The 20,829-nt window shown below is 44.3% G+C and overlaps 1 protein-coding gene across 1 annotated transcript in view; it reads left to right on the top strand.

The window, feature by feature from the left end:
- The window catches only part of LRRC7 (leucine rich repeat containing 7), a 2,053,453-nt gene that overhangs the window by 1,620,904 nt on the left and 411,720 nt on the right, over window positions 1-20,829 (top strand). Inside the window, exons 16-17 of the mRNA XM_078668793.1 lie at window positions 15,013-15,112; window positions 16,707-16,831. Coding sequence (XP_078524919.1) covers window positions 15,013-15,112; window positions 16,707-16,831 — 225 coding nt within the window. The remainder of the gene's footprint in view (window positions 1-15,012; window positions 15,113-16,706; window positions 16,832-20,829) is intronic.

Genomic DNA, 20,829 nt, shown 5'->3' with positions numbered 1-20,829 from the left:
CCTCTTGAGTCCAGAAGTGATCTAAAGTTCTGGGGTTTACGGTCCACTACTTATACCCCATTGTGTCTTTGTTCTCTTTTTGCAAGGGTCTCAGAGCCCAGTTCAGACTAGTTCTGTCCTCACTGGTGCATTTTGAGCACAGGGGGTGGAGACAGCATTGTTCAAGGGAGGCAGGCCCTATTCAGATGCAAGGAAAACTCCTCCTACTACTCCAAATGCAGCCAAGCCCCATTCAGCCTAACTCTGAGTCCTCCGTGAAGGGCCAGGCACACCTCACCCCAGCCCCAGTGGCTGTCTACAGGGAATGCACATCCCCAGCACCTGTCAGTCCAAAACCAGACAGTGAATGCACAAACAGGCAGAGGCACATGGAATGGTTAAACAAGAATATGCCTACTTTCTAGAAGTATGCAAAAAAGGTATGTGACATAGTGAAGAACCGGGTTATTTAAGACCCAGCGGCATCAGGGGACACGCCCAAAGTCTCCGAGTTCACCTGTCTTCTAAACACAGAGACACGGAAACTTCTTGGTGACGTCAAAGATCGAATTTATTGGCTGCAACTAGAAACAAAGGTCCACGAAGTACAATGGCTGTATATTCGTAGGAGACTGCTCAATTTTACAAAGTAAGCCATCCTTTTTATGCCAAAAATCACATTCCAGACAAATACCTTACATTTACAAACTGTCCAATCACATGCATCCAGATCAAAGGTATCGTATGAAGGTAAAACCCACTTTTCAGTTGCCCAGCCCATGATCGATCATTGGTCAAACCCAACTTTCTTCATCAGATAGGTCGATCGAACCCATAATAAAAACGGGCACATCCCCATCGTAAACGGACCATAAAGAAAGGAGCAGAGACAGGTGTGAGTAAGATAAGACATATTTGCGTGCAATAAAAGGTTTATGATGTCCTGCGCCTTGATCCTCAATCTTGATCAGCTACTGGGAAAGGAACTGGCCTAACAAGTTTGGCTTCAGGCAAGAGGGTCAATTTGCTCGGGTCATTCAGAAGTCAGCTAAAGTGTCCGTGTGCTAAAGACTCGTTCGGCCGCAGTCATCGGCCTATGTGAGGGCAACCACAAAATGGCTGCCGTATACAAAATGGAACCCGAGGGTTCAGAACGAATCCCTAAATACGTAGTGAATCCATCGGTGTAACGTGACGAAAACACTGAGGCTTGCCGTACTAACTGGTTACGGTTTGCTAATATCAAATTCGTAGCGCAACGATGACCTTTAGGAAACGGGTTCAGGATTCACGGAACCTCAGACCCTCCTTTTGCCCTTACATAGGCAATAACCTACACTCACGTCAATCTGAGTCCAGGTCTATATTCATCAGATCATCAAGATGTTGCTGAAGCATGATCCTATTATTTAGTACCTCTCTTGGGACAGGGCTCCTTGTACACGTAGTAGCACAGAGGCCACATATGGCAGGAGCGCACTGCACACAGAGACAGAACAGGAAAAGAATCGCTAAAGCCATCCCAATGATCATAAGAATCTTCCATCCCCAAGTGGATATCAGTTCCCAGAACCATCCCATCAACGACCAATCTCCTTTATCCACGTGTATAGATTCGGATATCTTATGTAACTTGAAATGGCCTGGTATACTGTCGGAGCATTGTCTGGAATGAAAACGCAGCAGCTCGATTTGATCAATTTACATACCCCTCCTCTATCTGCAAGTATGACATCTAACGCAACTCTGTTCTGGAGAGTCATAAGGCGATCCGACTGGAGCTCAGCAGTCAAGTTACCAAGGGCACCGGCAGTTTCAACTACTGTGGACTCAACCACTCTCGTCAATTGCCGTATGTTTCTGTTGTTAACCATCGGTCCCCAAAACTGCAGAAAACCCTTCAAGAAATCTCCTAATTCTTGACCCGCAGTATCTTCCTTACTGAAGACACCTCTGACAACTCTCGTCTTGTGGTAATCTGCCGCAGCTGTGTAGGTGGGAGGCAACAGGAACGAGACAAAACATGTGCCCGAGAAATCAGGGGGCAACCATGTGTACGCTCTATCGTAACAGACAAAATAGGTACCCTTAGCTGCTAGAAACGATGGGGAAGTCTGGGACGCAAAAACATACGTCTCAGTGCAGATGCTCTTCCCTAACTGAGCTCGTGAATTCTTGCCATTACCTTGCAGACAAAGATGACCCTGATGGGGTACGATCCAAATCGGAGAGGCCTTTTCGCTCGCTGATTCTCACTCAGACTAACTCCATATCCAGTTACGTTCCATCCAATATACGCTAGTGTCTCATCTTTAAGGATTGTCTCATAGGAGCTAACTCCTCTGATCATATCGACTATACCCTTAACTAGAGCACTATTATTAGGATTGTCCTTCACAGAACGTAGGGGGTAGACTTCACGAGCATATATGAACATCGTTCTGTATGCCCACACAGAACCATTGTAGCTGAATGGCAGGATCAGGTAAGGAATACCTTTAGCAGTAGTATGAGGCATAAGGCCACACACCCAACAGTTAGTCGTGTTCACTACTAGTTGGTGTTGGTGCAGAAGCTGAACAAAGGAGTTATTAACGAATTCCAATCTTCTAATGGATTCATGTTCAGGCAGAGGATGAAAAGAATGCGAAGAGACAGTAGAAGAAGGTATAGGTTGTGTAGTGGGTGCAAACGTCACTTGAAAAGAGAATATAACATATCCCATGAAAAACATCATTAAGCTAAGTAACATAAAAAGACATAATATTAAAAAACATTTTCTGCTCATAATTTGACACATTTTGCTCTTAAAATTTGTTTCCTTAACGGGTCTCTCCATCTTCAAAAACTCCATCCTCTAACCGTGCCGTTCGCGGCGGTTGGGTGTTCCGTGCTAAGGAATGCGTCTGTCAGCCCAGGGAACGCCCTAGAACCAACCAGAACCGTCGACCTTGTGTCTTCGGCTTGCACTCCAAAGACTTTACACCACGACCCTACAGCTGAACCCGGATGGCGGTTCGAAAAACAAAGATCGGTCAAAACAGTTTCTCAGATGGGAGAGCTGAATTTCAAAAATAGCAAAAAGGAAAATTCTGTCAATTTATTTGTCCCATGACTCTTGGTCGCAAATTATAACGGCCATTATCAGGCAATGTCTGGTCGCGGAATAGGAGTTCAGGCTCAGTAGTGTCCAATCGAACTGACGGTGGCACAGCTTCTTGTAGAAGATCGTCGCTTTCTCGCTCAGAACTTGTCCCAATTAAACATGCATCGCTAAAAGGCAGAAAACGAGGCACAGTGTCAGTTTCCGAATCAGCAATGCCCTCCTGGACCCACCGGTCGTACGGCAGAGGTAAATGAACCCTCTTACAATGTACGCCGTGGATCCAGTTCTTTTTTCCTTGCACTCGCACTGCAGATCGCGTTGATAAGAGTACCAAGTAGGGGCCAGTCCAGTGAGGCTGATCGTTCTTTGTCCGCTGAAAATTCTTGATTAGAACCCAGGAGCCAGGATCGATGACATGTCCTGGATCGCCAGAAACCTGAGGCAGTGTATCATGAACCTGTTGGTGTAAGACACGCAATTTAGCCGTCAAATCATACAAATAGTCAAGCAATACAGAGTGTTCAATCTCGCTGAATTTCGTCGGCCTCGGCACTCCCCATATGTTTGCCGGGCGACCAAAAATTATTTCATAGGGACTAAGTCCCACTCGAGAATGTACAGTCTTCCTAGTTGACAGGAGTGCTAATGGCAATGCGTCAGGCCATTTAAGACCAGAGCTCGCCTGTATCTTAGCAAGTTTTAACTTAAGAGTGCCATTATAGCACTCTACTAGTCCAGCTGATTGTGGGTGGTTTGCAGCGTGAAACTTTTGCCGGATTCCTAACCCTTCGCACACTCTCTTCATCACTTGACCCACAAATTCACTCCCATTATCACTCCACACCATTCTCGGCAAACCATACCTAGGGAAAAATTCCTTAACAAGGGCTTTAGCTGTGGACAAGGCAGTATTATCTTTTAGGGGATATGCTTCCACCCATCTCGAAAAGGCACAAACAACTACGAGTACGTATTTCAAATTGTTGCACCTCTCCATGTGGATGAAATCTAGCTGCAAAACCTTGAACGGGTACGTGGGAGGCGCAAAATGACCAGCTGGGGTTGGAGTTCCCTTACCAGGATTGTACTTCAAGCAAACCATACAATTCCTGACCACATTCCCTGCACACTTAGGAATTCCAGCATTTTGCCATACTGGAGCCAACAACTTACAAATCCCTTTCACACTGATATGAGCCATTCCATGCGCCATCGTAACCACTGCAAGCACGTACGCATCGGGTAACAACCATCGCTGATGCTCTGACAACTCAACCCAACAACCATTCGCATCCAATTTACCCATACTCTCTCTCCAAAACACTCAACTCTCTCTCTGTAGCTTCAGCTTGAATAGACTTCACACTTTCTATCGTATCCTCACACATTCCAACATCACCAATCCATCTTGCACGGCCTGAAACATACATTCGACTCATCACATCCCTCGCCACGTCTTTCGCGACTTCATCTGCAAACGCGTTACCGCGACCAACGTCATCGGTAACCTTCTTGTGTGCACTGCATTTCACAATCGCAACTTGCAACGGCAAGGTAAGTGACTCTAGAAGCTCATTTACCAACTGACCATTCTGAATCTTCGTTCCATGAGACGTGAGGAACCCACGTTCCTTCCACAGGCGTCCAAAACTATGAGCCACACCAAACGCATACTGGCTGTCGGTATATATGGTCACTCTCTTTCCTTTCGATAACACACACGCTCTCGTAAGTGCAATCAACTCTGCTGCTTGAGCTTAATTTTGTGGGATACGGGTAGCTTCAACAATCGTATGCAAAGTCGTAACAGCATATGCCGCAGTCGTATCACCATTCGGAAGCTTGAAGCATGAACCATCCACCCATAAGGTACCATCACACTTCACAAGAGGAGTGTCCCTAAGATCTACTCTCCCTTTCATTTCCTCTTCTGTCCTGAGAAAACAATCATGTTGTTCAGAAACGTCTGTCTCTACTGAAATCGGCAACAGCGTAGCTGGATTCAACGTATTGCATCTCTTTATGTGCACATGACTCGCTAAAAGTGTTAACTCGTACCCTGACAATCGAGCACTAGTTAAGTGCTGTGTCTTAGTCCTGTTTAACAAGGTATCCACTGCATGTGGAACCATTACAATCAACGTATTATTCATGACCAGGCCAGCAGACTGTCGAATGGAAACAGCTGCTGTGGCTCTCAAACAACTCGGAAACGCTCTAGCTACCGGGTCCAAAGTCAACGAGAAATACGCGCATGGACGTTGCTTGTCCCCAAAAGATTGCGTCAACACTGACAACGCACATCCTTCTCTCTCGTGGACATAAAGCGAAAAAGGCTTACTGTAGTCGGGAGTACCCAACACAGGAGCCGAACACAATGCATCGCGCAATTCGGAAAAACTTTTCTGACAATCGTCAGACCACGGGAGGGGACTCAGTGTATCTTTACAAGTCAATGCCACCAGAGGTTTGGCCAGCAGAGAAAAATTCGGTATCCATTGGCTGCAATATGACGTGATACCCAAGAAAGCGCGCACTTCTCTCTGTTTGATTGGCACCCTCATTTTTGCAATTGATTGAATTCGTTCTGGGGTCAATCTTCTTCCCTCCTTCGACAAGAGATGACCTAGGTAGGTCACTTCTTGTCGACAATACTGTAACTTTGAAAGAGACACCTTGTGATGGAAGTCAGACAAATGACGCAACAACGACAAAGTAGCTCCTTTACAAATCTCTTCAGTATCTGCAGCAACTAACAAATCGTCGACGTACTGAAGAAGAGCAGCACCATCAGGTAAGACAATCGTATCAAGCTGTGTTTTCAAAGCCTGACTATATATTGACGGACTCTCACAATAGCCTTGAGGAGCGCGTTTGAACCGGAAACTTCGACCTCCTAAAGAGAAGCCAAAGATATCCCTACTCTCCTCAGCAATCGGGATGCTGAAGCATTCTTCAAATCAATCACCGAGAACCAAGTGCCTGAAGCTGGAATCATGGTCAATAAGGCAGTGATATCCGGAACAACAGGAAATTGCGGAACTACTATCTTGTTAACCTCTCTAAGATCGATCACGAACCTGTAAACAGGTGGCTGAGAAGAGTCAGTGCGTTTCAAGACAGGCAAAACAGGACTATTGCACACATTACCTCTTGTTTCCTCATCACGGCTTTCTCAATCAAATCATGGATAATCGCTAGCAAAGCTCTTTCTCCATCACTAGAGATCCTATACTGGGGAATGCGTGGCATTTTAACGTTCGCTTTCATCGTCACAACATAGGGCGGTATCTCCAAAAGACCCACATCATTAGGACCAGTAGCCCAAATAGTATCAGGAAGAGAAGACAATTCTGTTGGTAGTTGATCCTTTGACAAATGCATCGGAGACCACTTTCTTACCTAATGTAAGTTGTACTCCCGAAGGAGAACAATACAATGTTGCATACAATCTTTTCAACAGATCCAATCCCAACCTGTCGTCAGAATAAGGGGTGCTTTAAATTCACGAGGTCCAACAGAAAGAGACATAGGGCTAGAAATCGGGTTTCTAACTGGGGCGCCAGAAACACCTACTGAAACATTCGTTAAGCCAGACAAAGGTGCACCAGGGAGTCTAGAGTGCATAATAGAACTCTTCGTAGCACCAGTATCCAACAGAAAAGGCTCTGACACACCTGATGTAATCACTTCAACATAAGGTCCACTCTGATCTACTGGAACTGAAACAACTCCCTCTCTTTGTCCATGGCTGTCCTAGCAATCATTACCATCCATATTCTCACCCTCGGCATAGTAGTCGTCAGCATAGTACTGAGTCGTCCTACCAGACGCATTATTCTGCTGATCAAAACAATTCATTGAATTTTGCGGAGGAAAGGAACGCGCGTTCTGGGGGAACCCTCCACGTCCCCTACCTCTAGAAGCTTGCGGAACACCTCGACCTCTTGCACCAGAGACACCATTCATACGCTGTAACAAAACAGGGCAACTATGTTTAAAATTACCCTCTTCTTTGCAATATGCACATTGATTAGGGCCTACAGGAAAACGCGGTTGAGGAGGCTCCAACCTTTGCGAGTTTCTCTGAAACTGCTGAGGTTGCTGATAATCACGTTGGTTATTACGAGGCGGGTACACTTGCTGTAAAAGAACCTTGGTCTTCAAATCTTTAGTCTTCTTGTCTGCTCTATCCTTCTCATCCTTATCCCTATTTTCGTAGTATTGTGCAGTAGCCAATATCTGTGCTGACGAGGAAACAGCCCAAGAACTCTCTGAATCCTTTAACTTGGTACATAATTCAGGAAGTAAATTATGCACAAACTTGTCAACAAACAACCGTTGACCACCCTCGGTACTCATGTCTTGACCACTGTGGTCAATAAACGTTTCTTCAAACCTAGTGAAGAAGTCAGATACAGTTTCATCCTTCTTCTGCTTACACGCAGACAATTTGTCCCAATTCACTCGCATAGCGGGCATCAAAGTCTTCATGTAGGTAATTATCTTATCAGGAAGGTTTGCAACTAAAGGCTCAGGTTTAGCACCACCAACTTGTAGTGCATCTGCAGCACCAATATTAGCCCATGTATCACCTAACTCTTGCGCATGATCAGTATGACGAATCAATCCCCATAGGGGTTGTGGGACCACATTCCCAAACAACATGTCTATATCAGCCAGATTCATCACACAGGAGTCTGCGGTCTGTGATAATTCCTTATAATACCCTGCAGGATTTTTACGGGGGTCAGGTAAGGTCTGCTTAAGAGCCAAAACGTCAGCATGTTTCCACGGAATATGTACCCAAACACGTTGAAAATGAGATGGCGCAGCTACAATATTAAGACCTTCATCAGCCTGAACTGCTTCCTTCCATACCGGAGGAACCTCTCTCATGGGGTACTGTCTCACTTTCCTCCTAACAGAGGGATCAGGCTCAAACAACGACCGAGAAGGAGGCTCATTCCTGAACGAAAGCAGCGTCGCTACCGCTCTTTCAACGTCGGGACCCACAATCGTGCCTTTCGCAAACTCGAATTGCACATTTGACAACTCAGGCGGAGTTAATTCCAGATCACCATCTTCCCATTCCTCACGAAGGAACGTGCACATCTTATCAAAGACATATCTCTGCTTCGGTTCTTCCCATTGACGGAAGACATCGATAACAGACTTTACATCATATCTTAGAGGACGAGTGACCCATTTTCGCGCTAAATGATCCAATACTTCCCTTTCTCGGGAATCAGGCATTTGACTACGCAACTGCTTACGCTCTGAAATGGGGGTCGTACTAAATGACCCAAAGAAAGGGGACAAAAGACTAGTAACAGTATCAGTCATTCTCTGTCGAACAGAAGGAGAGGTTGACAGGACAGGAGATAAAGCGGACTGAGAAAAGGTCAACGTAGGAGCAGTAGCAGAGGAGGTAGCGAGAACGGGCGAAAAAGTCGCAGGAATTAAAGACGGAGCAGGTAGCAAAGTCGGCGGCCCTTGAGGAGGCTGCACCAGAGGAGTAGGAGCCAACTGAAGAGCAGCTGGCGGCTGTGCAAAAGCAAGAGGCAAAACAACCGGGGGTTGCGCAACTAAAGGTTGCGGAGGTGCTGTAGCACTCTGCGCAGAAGGGGGTGGCGAAGTCAACAAATGTGACATCAAAGGATCTTTCACAAGGTCCTTCATCGCATCTTGCTGAAGGGGTGGCAAAACTGGGTAACATTTATCAATCGCCATTTTACGTTGCCTGTGCAACTGCTCACTCGCTTGTTCTTCTTCGGTATCTTTAAACTGTATAGCAGCTTGCATTATCGAGATACCCTTTTCTCTTTTATTCTTCTTCGCTAATTTAATTTCTTTCTGTTTGGCTTCCATTCGCCATAGGCGGAAAGAGTCAAACATCGCCGGCCAGGCTTTCTTCTTAAAAAGTCTAACTTCTAGATTATCTAAAACTTCCGTGTCAAAACTACCATATTGGGGCCATTTGAGGACACCGTCCTTCCTAGTGTACCTAATCCATACTTCATTATACGCGATGGGGCCCACGCCATGTTTCACATAGAGCTCATAGGTTGGAGTTTCAATCGGAGGACGCGGACACGAGTCCTCCAATTGGGAATCCCTATTACGACCACAACAAAATATCCTTCCAAGTCTGCTAAGACCAGGCATCTTCGCTCTCTAGTCTAGCTTCAAACTTCAAGGGAGCATCGAATACGATAGTCTCGTGAATACACAAGTCCCTCGGCTTTGGAGCTTGCAAGTTCCAAATCAAAGAACCCAAATCAAAGATCCCAAGGGATACCCAAAACTAAGGACTGGCAGACGCTCCACTCATACTTAACTGAAATATTGATGACCTCGCCAGAAGATCCGTCTATTGTCTCGCTCTACAAATCATCAAAGGCTCCAAGACAGGGCGACAGTCAGGGCAGCAGTCCTTCGAAGCCGTCGGAAAGCGGGGAACCTCGCAGCAAAGACTTTCAGACCACGAACGACATACAGGGGTCGATGAAGTGGTTGGCCTTCCTCCAGAATTTTCACATGAAGCTCCTCACGATCTTCAGGCTTGGACCGGTACCGCTGAAGTCGCCCCACGTTCCGCGCCAAATGAAGAACCGGGTTATTTAAGACCCAGCGGCGTCAGGGGACACGCCCAAAGTCTCCGAGTTCACCGGTCTTCTAAACACAGAGACACGGAAACTTCTTGGTGACGTCAAAGATCGAATTTATTGGCTGCAACCAGAAACAGAGGTCCACGAAGTACAATGGCTGTATATTCGTAGGAGACTGCTCAATTTTAAAAAGTAAGCCATCCTTTTTATGCCAAAAATCACATTCCAGACAAATACCTTACATTTACAAACTGTCCAATCACATGCATCCAGATCAAAGGTATCGTATGAAGGTAAAACCCACTTTTCAGTTGCCCAGCCCATGATCGATCATTGGTCAAACCCAACTTTCTTCATCAGATAGGTCGATCGAACCCATAATAAAAACGGGCACATCCCCATCGTAAACGGACCATAAAGAAAGGAGCAGAGACAGGTGAGAGTAAGATAAGACATATTTGCGTGCAATAAAAGGTTTATGATGTCCAGCGCCTTGATCCTCAATCTTGATCAGCTACTGGGAAAGGAACTGGCCTAACAAGTTTGGCTTCAGGCAAGAGGGTCAGTTTGCTCGGGTCATTCAGAGGTCAGCTAAAGTGTACGTGTGCTAAAGACTCGTTCGGTCGCAGTCATCGGCCTATGTGAGGGCAACCACAAAATGGCTGCCGTATACAAAATGGAACCCGAGGGTTCAGAACGAATCCCTAAATACGTAGTGAATCCATCGGTGTAACGTGACGAAAACACTCAGGCTTGCCGTACTAACTGGTTACGGTTTGCTAATATCAAATTCGTAGCGCAACCATGACCTTTATGAAACGGGTTCAGGATTCACGGAACCTCAATAGCCCACCCATTCATCGCACTGCTGAAAACAGGAATTTTTCCTCACAATAGGTCATTCTTTCTAAGTAATCAAATTTTTCCAAGAGTAAACCACTGATTCTTTCCGTACTTAATTCCAAATTTAATCCATGCTTTTTGATCACTGCAGAGACAGCATAGTTTCATGTTGATGCTTTATTTAACATTTTCAAATGCCTCCTGCTGTCTAACCAGACTTTTAACAGCAGCACGTGTATACAAAACATTCAAAAAGAGATGGCTCATGGTGTTCCACTCAATGCATTTCAAGCCCATAGGCTCTTCGTCAGGGGTTGCTGAAACAAATGAAAAAATAACTAAACCGTCGTTTAGCTTATAAGCACATTTTTAATGTTGAGGAACTGTTCAGCTAGGCTCCAGGCATAAGATTGCCTGCTCCCTTACAAAATTCTTTATTTTCATAAATTATTTGTAAAACCATATATGTAAAACCCTTCTGCCATTAATTAGTTGCTGATTTCTTCTTTTGTAGTTGTTGGACTTGGCCCTTTTTGCAGGGTCATCCCAGAACTTTTTGACTTCCTCTTCTATTTTTTCTGACCTGTTGTTGGCTGTTTTATGACTTTGGGCACTTATCCACTGCTGATCAGTGCTGAAGTGCATATGCTCTCCCTATTGGAAATTAATGTCTTAATTCGTGATTCCATGATTGGCTGATTTGGTTTACTTGTCAGACCCTAGTACAGTTCACCATGAGTGCCCAGGGCTTGTAAACCAAATGCTGATGGTGGGCTTGCAGCACTGGTTGTGCCACCCACAAAAGCAGCCTTGTAAAATGTGTCTCAGGTCAGCTATTGCAGAGCCTGTGTGCAGTCTGGTACTGCCATGTTGACTGGGCAAGTGCACCCACTTGCCAGTCCCTAAACCTTCCCTTTTCTTCATACCAGACACCCCTATGGTAGGCCCGAGGGCAGGGTGCATTGTAACTATAAGGTAGGACAAGCCCTGGTGTGTGTGGCATGTCTTAATAGTGAATTACAGCCATTTTTGTTTTTCACTATTGTAAGGCTACCTGTTCTCCATAGGCCAGAATGGGCTGTTAGAATTGTTACATTTTATAATCCTAACTGACTCAGAGAACATGGTAGAAATTCGAGTTTAGTATGCCTGAACTCAGAATAATAAAATACATCTTTTAGTAAAGTTGGTTTTAATATCCTGTGTTTTAAAATACCACTTTTAGAAAGCAGGTATTTTCTTGCCTAACCTTTCAAGCCTGTCTCTGCTAGGTTGTGTGTTCCTCTGTCTGGTGTTTGTGAGTGACAGGGCTGAGGGACTCCAGGAGACAGGCTGGGGCAGCCCAGTGGTCAATAGAGAGATCTGCATCTAGATGGGAGGGAGGAGTTGCACCGCGGACCTGAATAGGGCTGGGCCTTCCCTCTACAATGCTGGCTCCACCTCCGGTGGTGGGTCTGATGTCTCTGCCCTGCACACTGAAAGAAGAGAAGGAATCCTGTCATCAGAGTGCTCCAGGGCTGTGCCTTCCCTCCCCTGTGCTGGCTCCACCTCCTGTGGGGCGGTTGATGTCTCTGCCCTGCACAGTGAATAGAAGGAAGGAGTCCTGTAAACAAGTGCTCAGGAACTGGTTTGGACTAGGCAAAGGCCCCTCTCCCCTCAGAGAACAAAGGTTTTTGGGGTATAAATATTGGGACCCTGATCCCATGAAATTAGATCACTTTGGACTACAAGAAACCTTTGCTGAGGAGAGGAACCTGAAGTGCTGCTTGGGGGATTGGCCTGCAGTGGTTGCCTGTCTGCCAAAGAAAGGAGAAAGAACTTTGTGTGCTTTACTTTCAACTTGTGAAGGATCTCCAAGGGCTTGAACAGAGCTTGCCTCCTGCTGAAGTCTCAGGGACAACAGACTTCACCCACCAGCTCCTCAAAAGTCTTCCTGAAGTGCCTTCAGCTGTACTTTGTGGCGTATTTGCGTGTCGCAAGGAGCTGGAAGCGCGACTCAAGATCGAGAAGCGTGTCGCAGAACAGCTGCTTCCGCTTCACAACACGAAGCGCCCCGCATCACTGGAGAAAAGAATTGACGTCGCCGCAACCGCGACGCATCCTCAGGAAGCGTGTCGCAGGAGAGAAGGATCAAGGTCGCATCAGACGCTGACGCATCTCTGAGAAGCGTATCGCAGGACCTGTCGTCGCTCGTCACTGGAGAAGAGGATCGACGTCGCCGCAGACACCGCCGCATCACCGGGAAGAGTGTCGCAGGGCCTGTCGCCGCTCGCATCATTGTGGGAGCAACTCGCATCGCCAGTAGAGAAGATCGATGTTGCCGCAGACGCTGCCGCAACGCTGGGAAACTTGTCGCAGGGCCAGTCGCGGCTCGCATCTTATAAAGTATCTTGCATCACCAGAGAAGAGAATCGACGTCGCCGCAGACGCCACCGCATCACCGGGAAACGCGTCGCATCAAGGAGAGAGCGTCGTCTTTATTTCTTTGCACCAGAACTTTGCCGCATTTCCCTCACTTCGACATTGCTTGTCGTGGAAGCGCAACGCATCGTAAAGTACATTGACACAATGTGTCGCATCTTAAGAACTTAACTAAACTAAGCTAAATCTACCATCTTAAAGTAAAAGTATTGTGTATTTTTGTCGTTTATGGTCTTGTGGTAACACTATATAAAGTATACTTATTTTTTATATAAAACCTGTGTGGTGTCCATTTGAAATTTGTCACTGGGTTACTGTATGTGGTCACAAATGCTTTACGCACTGCCTCTGAGATAAGCCTGTCTGCTTGTGCCAAGCTACCAAGGGGGTGAGCAGGGGTTATTTTAGGAGTGTATCCCCTTTACCCTGACTAGAGTCAAGGGTCCCTATTTGTCACAAGTACCTACCTGTGCCAACTACAGACCCCCAAATCTAACAGTAGTCTTTTTCAGAAGTAAATATGTGCCCCGGAGATGCATTTAGTGGTGGAGTGAAAAACTGTTTAATCATGTTGTACATGATATAACATTTGCACTGTTATAATTTAAGTGGCTTGATTTTTAGTTTTTTTTAAAGGGTGCACTTAAGTCTATTAGTTGAGTCTAATAGTTGTGAAAAACAGTTGGATTTGTGGACACTCTACACAAATCATGACTCACACAATGAGAATGTATGGATGTTTATACACACAAATTACACACAGTACATAGTTCGTGTAGGATTGAGAGGTAAATTAGCACTGCTCTCAATTATTCCAATGCATGCCAGAGGTGACTCGCTTTTGGCCCCACAGAAAGATTTAATGGAGTGAGAATACGTCCGATGTGTAGGCAGTCTTGGGTAGAAAATATGATTCTTGCCAAAAGACAAGGTTCTCCAGAGAGTATTTAGAAGACATGTTCCCTACAGTTTGGAGAGCTCATCTCACTCAACCTCCTAGCCACTGTAATTGCATATGAAGTAGCCCCTCTGAGGTGACTTGGTTATATCCGGGGACTCATGGGAGTAATGGGGTTCCATAAGAAGCATGCATTTGCAGCTGGCATTCCAGTTACAGACGTTAGATTACTTCATTGTGATGAGAAAGAGCAGGAGTAGGAGTAATGAATTCACTCTGTAATAAGTACTCAGTCATGACCACTTCACCACAGGGATGTGAGCTTGTCATTGGGTTTCCGCATCCAAAAAAGGAGCAATCCCAATATTCACCTTGCACTACAGAGTTTCTAAATGTGCTGATACAGAATATCTGAGGAAAATAATCATGTCCATAGTTGGCTGTCAAGTGGCCCATGTCATTCCCTTCACCTTCAGCCACTCCTGACATTTTAGCCACAGCCATTTGAATTCTGACACTGTTTTGGTTTCACGCTTACAAGTAGGACCCCACAAGCCCCAGCATGCAAAGTGCGGCTGGCTAAAGGGCATCTATTGAATGAAGGGCTCCATGAAACATAGGACCACAGGTCAGCGATGGCCATCGGCTTGAAGCGGGGGGCTCCAGCTTGCTCCATGACCGTTCCCTCATCTTGCACACACTTTGAGTCATCTGAGACAGAGCTGCCTACTTGAACTGGTCACCTCCAGGGAAAATCGGATTACACAGATGTGAACAGGCCATTACAAACATTTAAACCTCTGACTATTTCACTATTTGCATTTAACACATGAAACGATAATCGCTGCATTTGTACACTGATGTAGGTTTTCAGGGAACACTTTAGGAAATCAGTGAAAGAGATGAAAAATGGCTGGGTTGATCCAAATGTAATCTTTAACACTATTCTTGCCTTGCGAGCCGCTTACTTATAGCTCTATATTTAACACAAACCATACATGTTTCCATTTTAGGCGAAGACACGCTCAAAACCAAAAAAAATTGTTACTTATTTTGAAAAATCTTTTTTATATTGTTATGTAACATGGATACGCAAATTATTTTTGGGAATGTGTTGATTTTTATACAGAAAGCGTTGCTTATTTCTTTTGCAGTCGAAAGCCCTCATACCTCTTCAAACTGAAGCTCATCCTGAAACGAAGCAGAGGGTGCTGACCAACTACATGTTCCCTCAACAGCCCCGCTGTGATGAAGGTAGCCTGCCACTAATAACTGCAGAAAGTGTCTGAATTCTAACAGTTATGCCACCACACAGCTGGACCACATTATTTGTATAAATATAGCCAAGCATGATAACATTCCATTACCTGCTTGACATACAAGCACTGCAGACCAATTTATTTAAAATGCAAATGCAATCATTGCCTCTTAATCAAGTTAATAATGTCACAAGTGTATCTCTGCCCCACAAATAAGTGTCAGTTTTTGAGTAGCTGAGTGGTCAGTTAACTAGTATCTGAAAAAGGAGTTTGATTGTCTGGTGCACCCCATAAAAGCAGTCAAGGTCTCACTATTGATTAATAGTCAGTAATTTAATGTATGACTTCCTCCCAGATAACTCTCATCTCAAGATGTGGAGTAGGTACCCGTACAGAGTATGTCACATTCTATGGTCGCCTGAAGGTATTGGTGGGTTCAGTGCATCCTCACTGGTTTGAAATGGAAATGCCAACTGAAGATCATAAAACATGCTGTTTCCTATTTGTAGAGCAGAAAATTGATTCCCACCTCTGTCCATATTCCATGCAAAGAAAAGCAATCTCAAGCACCAGTGAATAATCAATTCCTTTGCATTCAATCTTCTTATGTTCTTAAATCATAATTTAATGGTGAGCGTATCTTTGTAGCTTCCACCACACACTTGTGAACAGGTGTTCATCTCTGGACATTAGTATTCCCATAGACTTCAACAGGGCTGAGAATAGAAGAGTTTCTCAGATCATAAACTCCATGTTCAAATGAGCTCAAAGGTATGGGCTCGTACAGGAGAGTACTCCAGACTTTGTACCGCGAGGAGCCTCTTGGCGTTCTGTCGTATTCCATGCCAAGTCCGAATCCTTCCCATGCCAGATCTATGATCCACCGCGAAAAGTGAGAGACCAATCTTACAAAATATTTGTATCTCCTTAAGCCTTAAGAAGCGTCTCCAATTTTGAAAGAGGGCTGCAATAGCAGCATAATTAACATAATTTAACTTATTGGACCCTATGTTTTTCTGTATACAGGATGTCAAATTAGTTTAACGTTTGATAAAGCCTTTGCATTTTTTCACATTTCCATTCTACTAAAGGGACGTTATGGTTTTCTATGTGGATCATAAGATGAACCTGCATCCTAAAAGAACTTTCAAAATTCCTCGATAAAAATGTAAAGAAATTTGCCAGTTGTTGTTAGCGACGTAACTGTAACCCTACCTCCTATCTCAGTGCACTTCCAAAGAGCTCATCATGAGCTTCAACATTACATCAGATTACATCCCAAATGACATATTCAGTTACATCACATATTTTCAAATAGTTGGAAAATAAGTTGAATATTTCATCTTGCATCATGGAGTAAAGTGGATGGAGCACCACTCCCACCTGTACAGGAGGCTGTATCTCAGAACAGTGCACGAGGAGTCCATTAAATATGTTTATTGCCGCAAGGTAATACCGCTCAAGGGACTACTTTCTTAAGATTTGTTCTGAATTTTTGGGGGGACTTTGTAAGAATGTGAAGCACATAAAAATGCAGTGTGGGTTAGAAAAAGTTTTATTCTAATATTATTTTTCAAATCCAAATATAGATTTCCAGTCAGACAGTGACAGCTTTAACCCTCAATTATGGGAGGAGCAGCGGCAGCAACGCATGACTGTGGCCTTCGAATTTGAAGACAAGAAGGAAGAAGAAGAAGGTCCTGGGAAAGTGAAGGTAACTCTCTCTGTAAACTATAGAACTGCTTTGTGTAGTGTAGAGGTGTGGTGCAGCAGGGTTCACGGTTCGATCTCCGGCGGCAGCACACCTCAGCACCATGTGACTCTGGGCAATAGCTCACTTAATTTAGACGATGGCCCCCAGCGCCTTGAGACCCATAAGGGTGAGTAGTTTGCGCTTTACAAATACGGATTTACAAATAATTTTTGTATTTTTGTCACTACAATCTTAAAATACAGGGTACGGTGTGCACTTCCTCAAGCAACATGTGTGCTTTTTGAATGGCAGTGCATGCCCTACCTTTGTGCAACCTGCAATATATTCAACAGTATATACTACTTAAGGAAATATACTCACACAGACTGGCACACACGTACGTCTTTTTACAGACCAGTGTAGTTGTAAATGCTTTACTGTATTGCTATGCATGTTGCTCTCGCCTCGTTTCCACATGATTTATAGAGAGAGCAGAAATAGGGTAGATGAGTGACTGCTCTCAGCAAAACACACTACGAAAAGAACTCTACACACTCTTGATAAACCACCACTGGGTGGGCCACATTCTCATATTTTTATGGTCTGATATACCAAGCACTATTGCAAGTAGCTAATAATTCACTTTTTGGCGTAACTCAGTGATACTTTCCAAGGGAAAGAGGCTCCCCACACTTCACTAGGTATTTCACATCTGGAAAGACCACGCACATACATGTTTTACTTGCTCCTACCTTTTGTTTTGCTTTTGTCAGGTTCAGCCTGTAACCCCTGTGGCCCCCTGCTCTTTCCGTTATCAAGCCCATCTGGTGGCCCTTATCTTTTAACCCACAGGCACAAGACTAAGGGGGAGATTTGCAAACATTTTGCGCTGGGTTAGCACCACAAAAGTGATGCTAACCAGTGCAAAATGTTTTCTTTTGCTGTTTACTGGAGAGCACTCTCAAAGTCGTGCATAGCAGCGCAAAGCACCGTTTTGCATTACATAGCACCAGGGGGCATTACATGGGTGGGACATGGGCGTTCCCATGCAACCACTCATGCCTTTTGACGCAAAACCATATTTACAAAGATTTGTAGACATGACTTTGCTCCAAAAGTTAACGCCCCTTCAAAGGAGGTGCTAACATTTCTCCATGCTTTTCCGACTTTGCATGCGTGCTTCACTGTGCAGCACGCATACAAAGTGGGAAAGCTTTGCATCGTGTCCTTCCTGTAGAAAACCTATGCTAGAAACATGCACACACCCTAGTGTTGAAATCAGCGCTGGCGCAACTGAAAAGGAAGAGAGCCATATCGCTGAAGAAATGACGCTCTCCTGCTCCCTCCCTGTCGCACAATGCAGCACAGCCTCACGGGGGCTGTGCTGCGTTGTGCGTATTTTATGAAAATCTCCCCCTATGTCTTTGCGCATCTCTTTTTTTCCAACAGACTGACAGTCATCTTCATATTTAACCTTTCTTCACAGAGTGTCTTGCGTTGGTATCCAGGTGTATCCAGGTATAGGACTGAGAATCTAAAGGCATTTTCCAAGTACATCTTTTCTCTTTGCCCCGCTATGGCTCAGGGCCTAATTCCTTGTTCCTTGATGTCATCCCAAACCTACACTTCCTTTAAACCTTTCTCTCCTCTAGGAATTATATTTCTCTACTCTACTCTACCACCAGCACTTTAGCACATAGATACACACTATTTTGTTGCCATCAGGTCACTTCAGATTGATTTCAGAGAGCACATTTCCTGACTGCCTGCATCCAGTGCATGTTGCAGGCCTCTCCTCAGTCGCTCCTGACTGGTCTCTAATTGACAGTTATCGTGGCCTCCTATAACCATTGCTAGGCATGGACTGCTCCTCAGTTGCATTTGGCTGGACTGTATAGTGCATATATCCAGAATTCCTGTACCCAGGGCAGGTAATGGGCTGCTCCTCTGCCGTTCACAGACGCATCCAATATGCATTTATCTGTTTGTCTATAATCAGTGCTTGGCATGGTCTTGGCACCTTTGTCACTACTAGTTGAGACCTATGAGCATCTAACCATATTTTAGAGCATTCTGTAAGCTGTTCCTCTGTTACCCCTGGATTCTGGATTCTGTACTTGGCATTTATCATGGCTGTCTGTAACAAGTTCATGTCAGGGGTGACCCCATGTTACTCCTAGGTGGGTCTTAGTAAGCAAAGTCTGATATCCCCCTGGTCCTGACAAATCTTGATGACAAAGAAGTGAATGTTGTTTACAAGCTGCACATTAGGCCATAGCCTCAACGTGTACCTCCCGACGTTTGTTTGTCTTGTTTGGTGTTCTTTGTGGGACTGCTTGTCTGCTTTACCATAGATATTTGTAATGAGTGCATTGATTTGGATTCCCCTGCACCTCCTCAGTAGACCCTAGATAGAATTTTCTTTGGCTTATTTTTCCTAGCTATGCCTGTGTAAGCTCACTTTGTCACTCCTACAACAGACTAATTAGATCATTTATGGTAGCTGAGTGTATCCACTGCATGCCATGAGACTGTTCCTCAATCGCTCCTTGATGGAACTAATATATAATTAGGTTGTGGGGTTTTAGGTTTAAACCTATAATAACTGATAAAACCCCACTGAAAGAAAAATAGCCCTCACCGGTGAAAACATATAAACACTGAAAAAACACCTGCACAACCACAAACTAAATGCAATTCAAAGAAAGGAAAAAGAAAGTGAAAGAGTCATTTTGTTCTTACTGAAGGGGTCAATAAAATGTAACTTTGTTATACAAGCTAGCAGTAAGAAAGACTGGCTAACATTATTCTGCTTGAGTTTTGTTCTTTAGGGATGCCACTAAAATATTGTTTCTTCTTCCTTTTACTTTTTTCAGTTTTATGGCCTTTGGTCTAAAGATGCAGGGTTTAGTTTCACGTTTTAGGTTTAGTTTAATTATTTTCTAACCTGTAGAGAATCAGGACATATCAAACTCACAGTTGATATTTTAGCTGCATTTGATTTTTTTACTGATAGGTAAAATGGCTAGTTTCATAAAAATCTTTCCTAATATGTGCCATCACATTTACCCACAGAGAATGGGCAAAACCCCTTAATACATCAGACCATAGTTTCTAGTGGGTCAGTATTGATAGTAGGTGAATTGCCAACACCACAGGCTTTAAACATTAAATGCAAGGTATAGTGACAAGTATATATATCAGGAAGCATCTGGGATAGTGGTGAAAACGTGACACCAGACTTTTGGAAAACATGGAACGCAGTGTCACTTTTTATGCTCTGCAAAAAAAGGTTCTTTCCAAGTTCAACAATGATTGGAGGGATATTGTTTGTATTTGTAGTGATTCAGCTACGTATATAAAAAATTTGTGTGATGACCTGTCAAAATTGATACCCGAGCTGAAGTGATTCCCTGTAGGAGATCCTTGCCACTTGTTAGATGGTATGCTGAAAGCATCTTTACAATCTTCAGAGTTAATGAGGGATGCTATTGACTTTTTAGTCCATTCTGGTGCACTGTTTTCTTATGCCCAGGAACTAAAACGCAAATATTTATCATTTCGTGCTTTATGTGGCATCAAAGAAAGAGTCATCCCAACTGTGTCCCTTAGCTGACGGTTCTCAGCCCAAGGGGCTATGAATGCTGAGAGGGCCTTTTCACAGAAGTTTACATGGGAAGGAAAGCACGAGCGCACATGACCAAAGACTCACTGAAGAAGTATTGTATGGTGTACTACAATAAGATTAATTTGCAAAAATCTCTTTGGACCTCATATACACTATGCGTACACTGTCTATATACCATGTTCTTTCAGTGCAGAAAGCAAGCAACGATAAAAGCAAAACGTTCCATAAACACCGGAAAAACACCTTTTCTGTTGTTTTTAGTGGCGTGAAAATGTGTAACCACTGATAACAACTGTTTTTAAGATATTGAAAACACTGAAAAAAAACCACCAGAATTTACCAAAAATAGAAACTGAAAACAGGACAGCCTATATATAATTTATGGAGGACT

This window comes from Lissotriton helveticus, chromosome 1_2 (assembly GCF_964261635.1).
Source record: "Lissotriton helveticus chromosome 1_2, aLisHel1.1, whole genome shotgun sequence".
NCBI classification, from domain to species: Eukaryota; Metazoa; Chordata; class Amphibia; order Caudata; family Salamandridae; genus Lissotriton; species Lissotriton helveticus.
The sequence above is the reverse complement of the archived record's forward strand: the minus strand, read 5'-3'. Positions and strand labels throughout refer to the sequence as shown.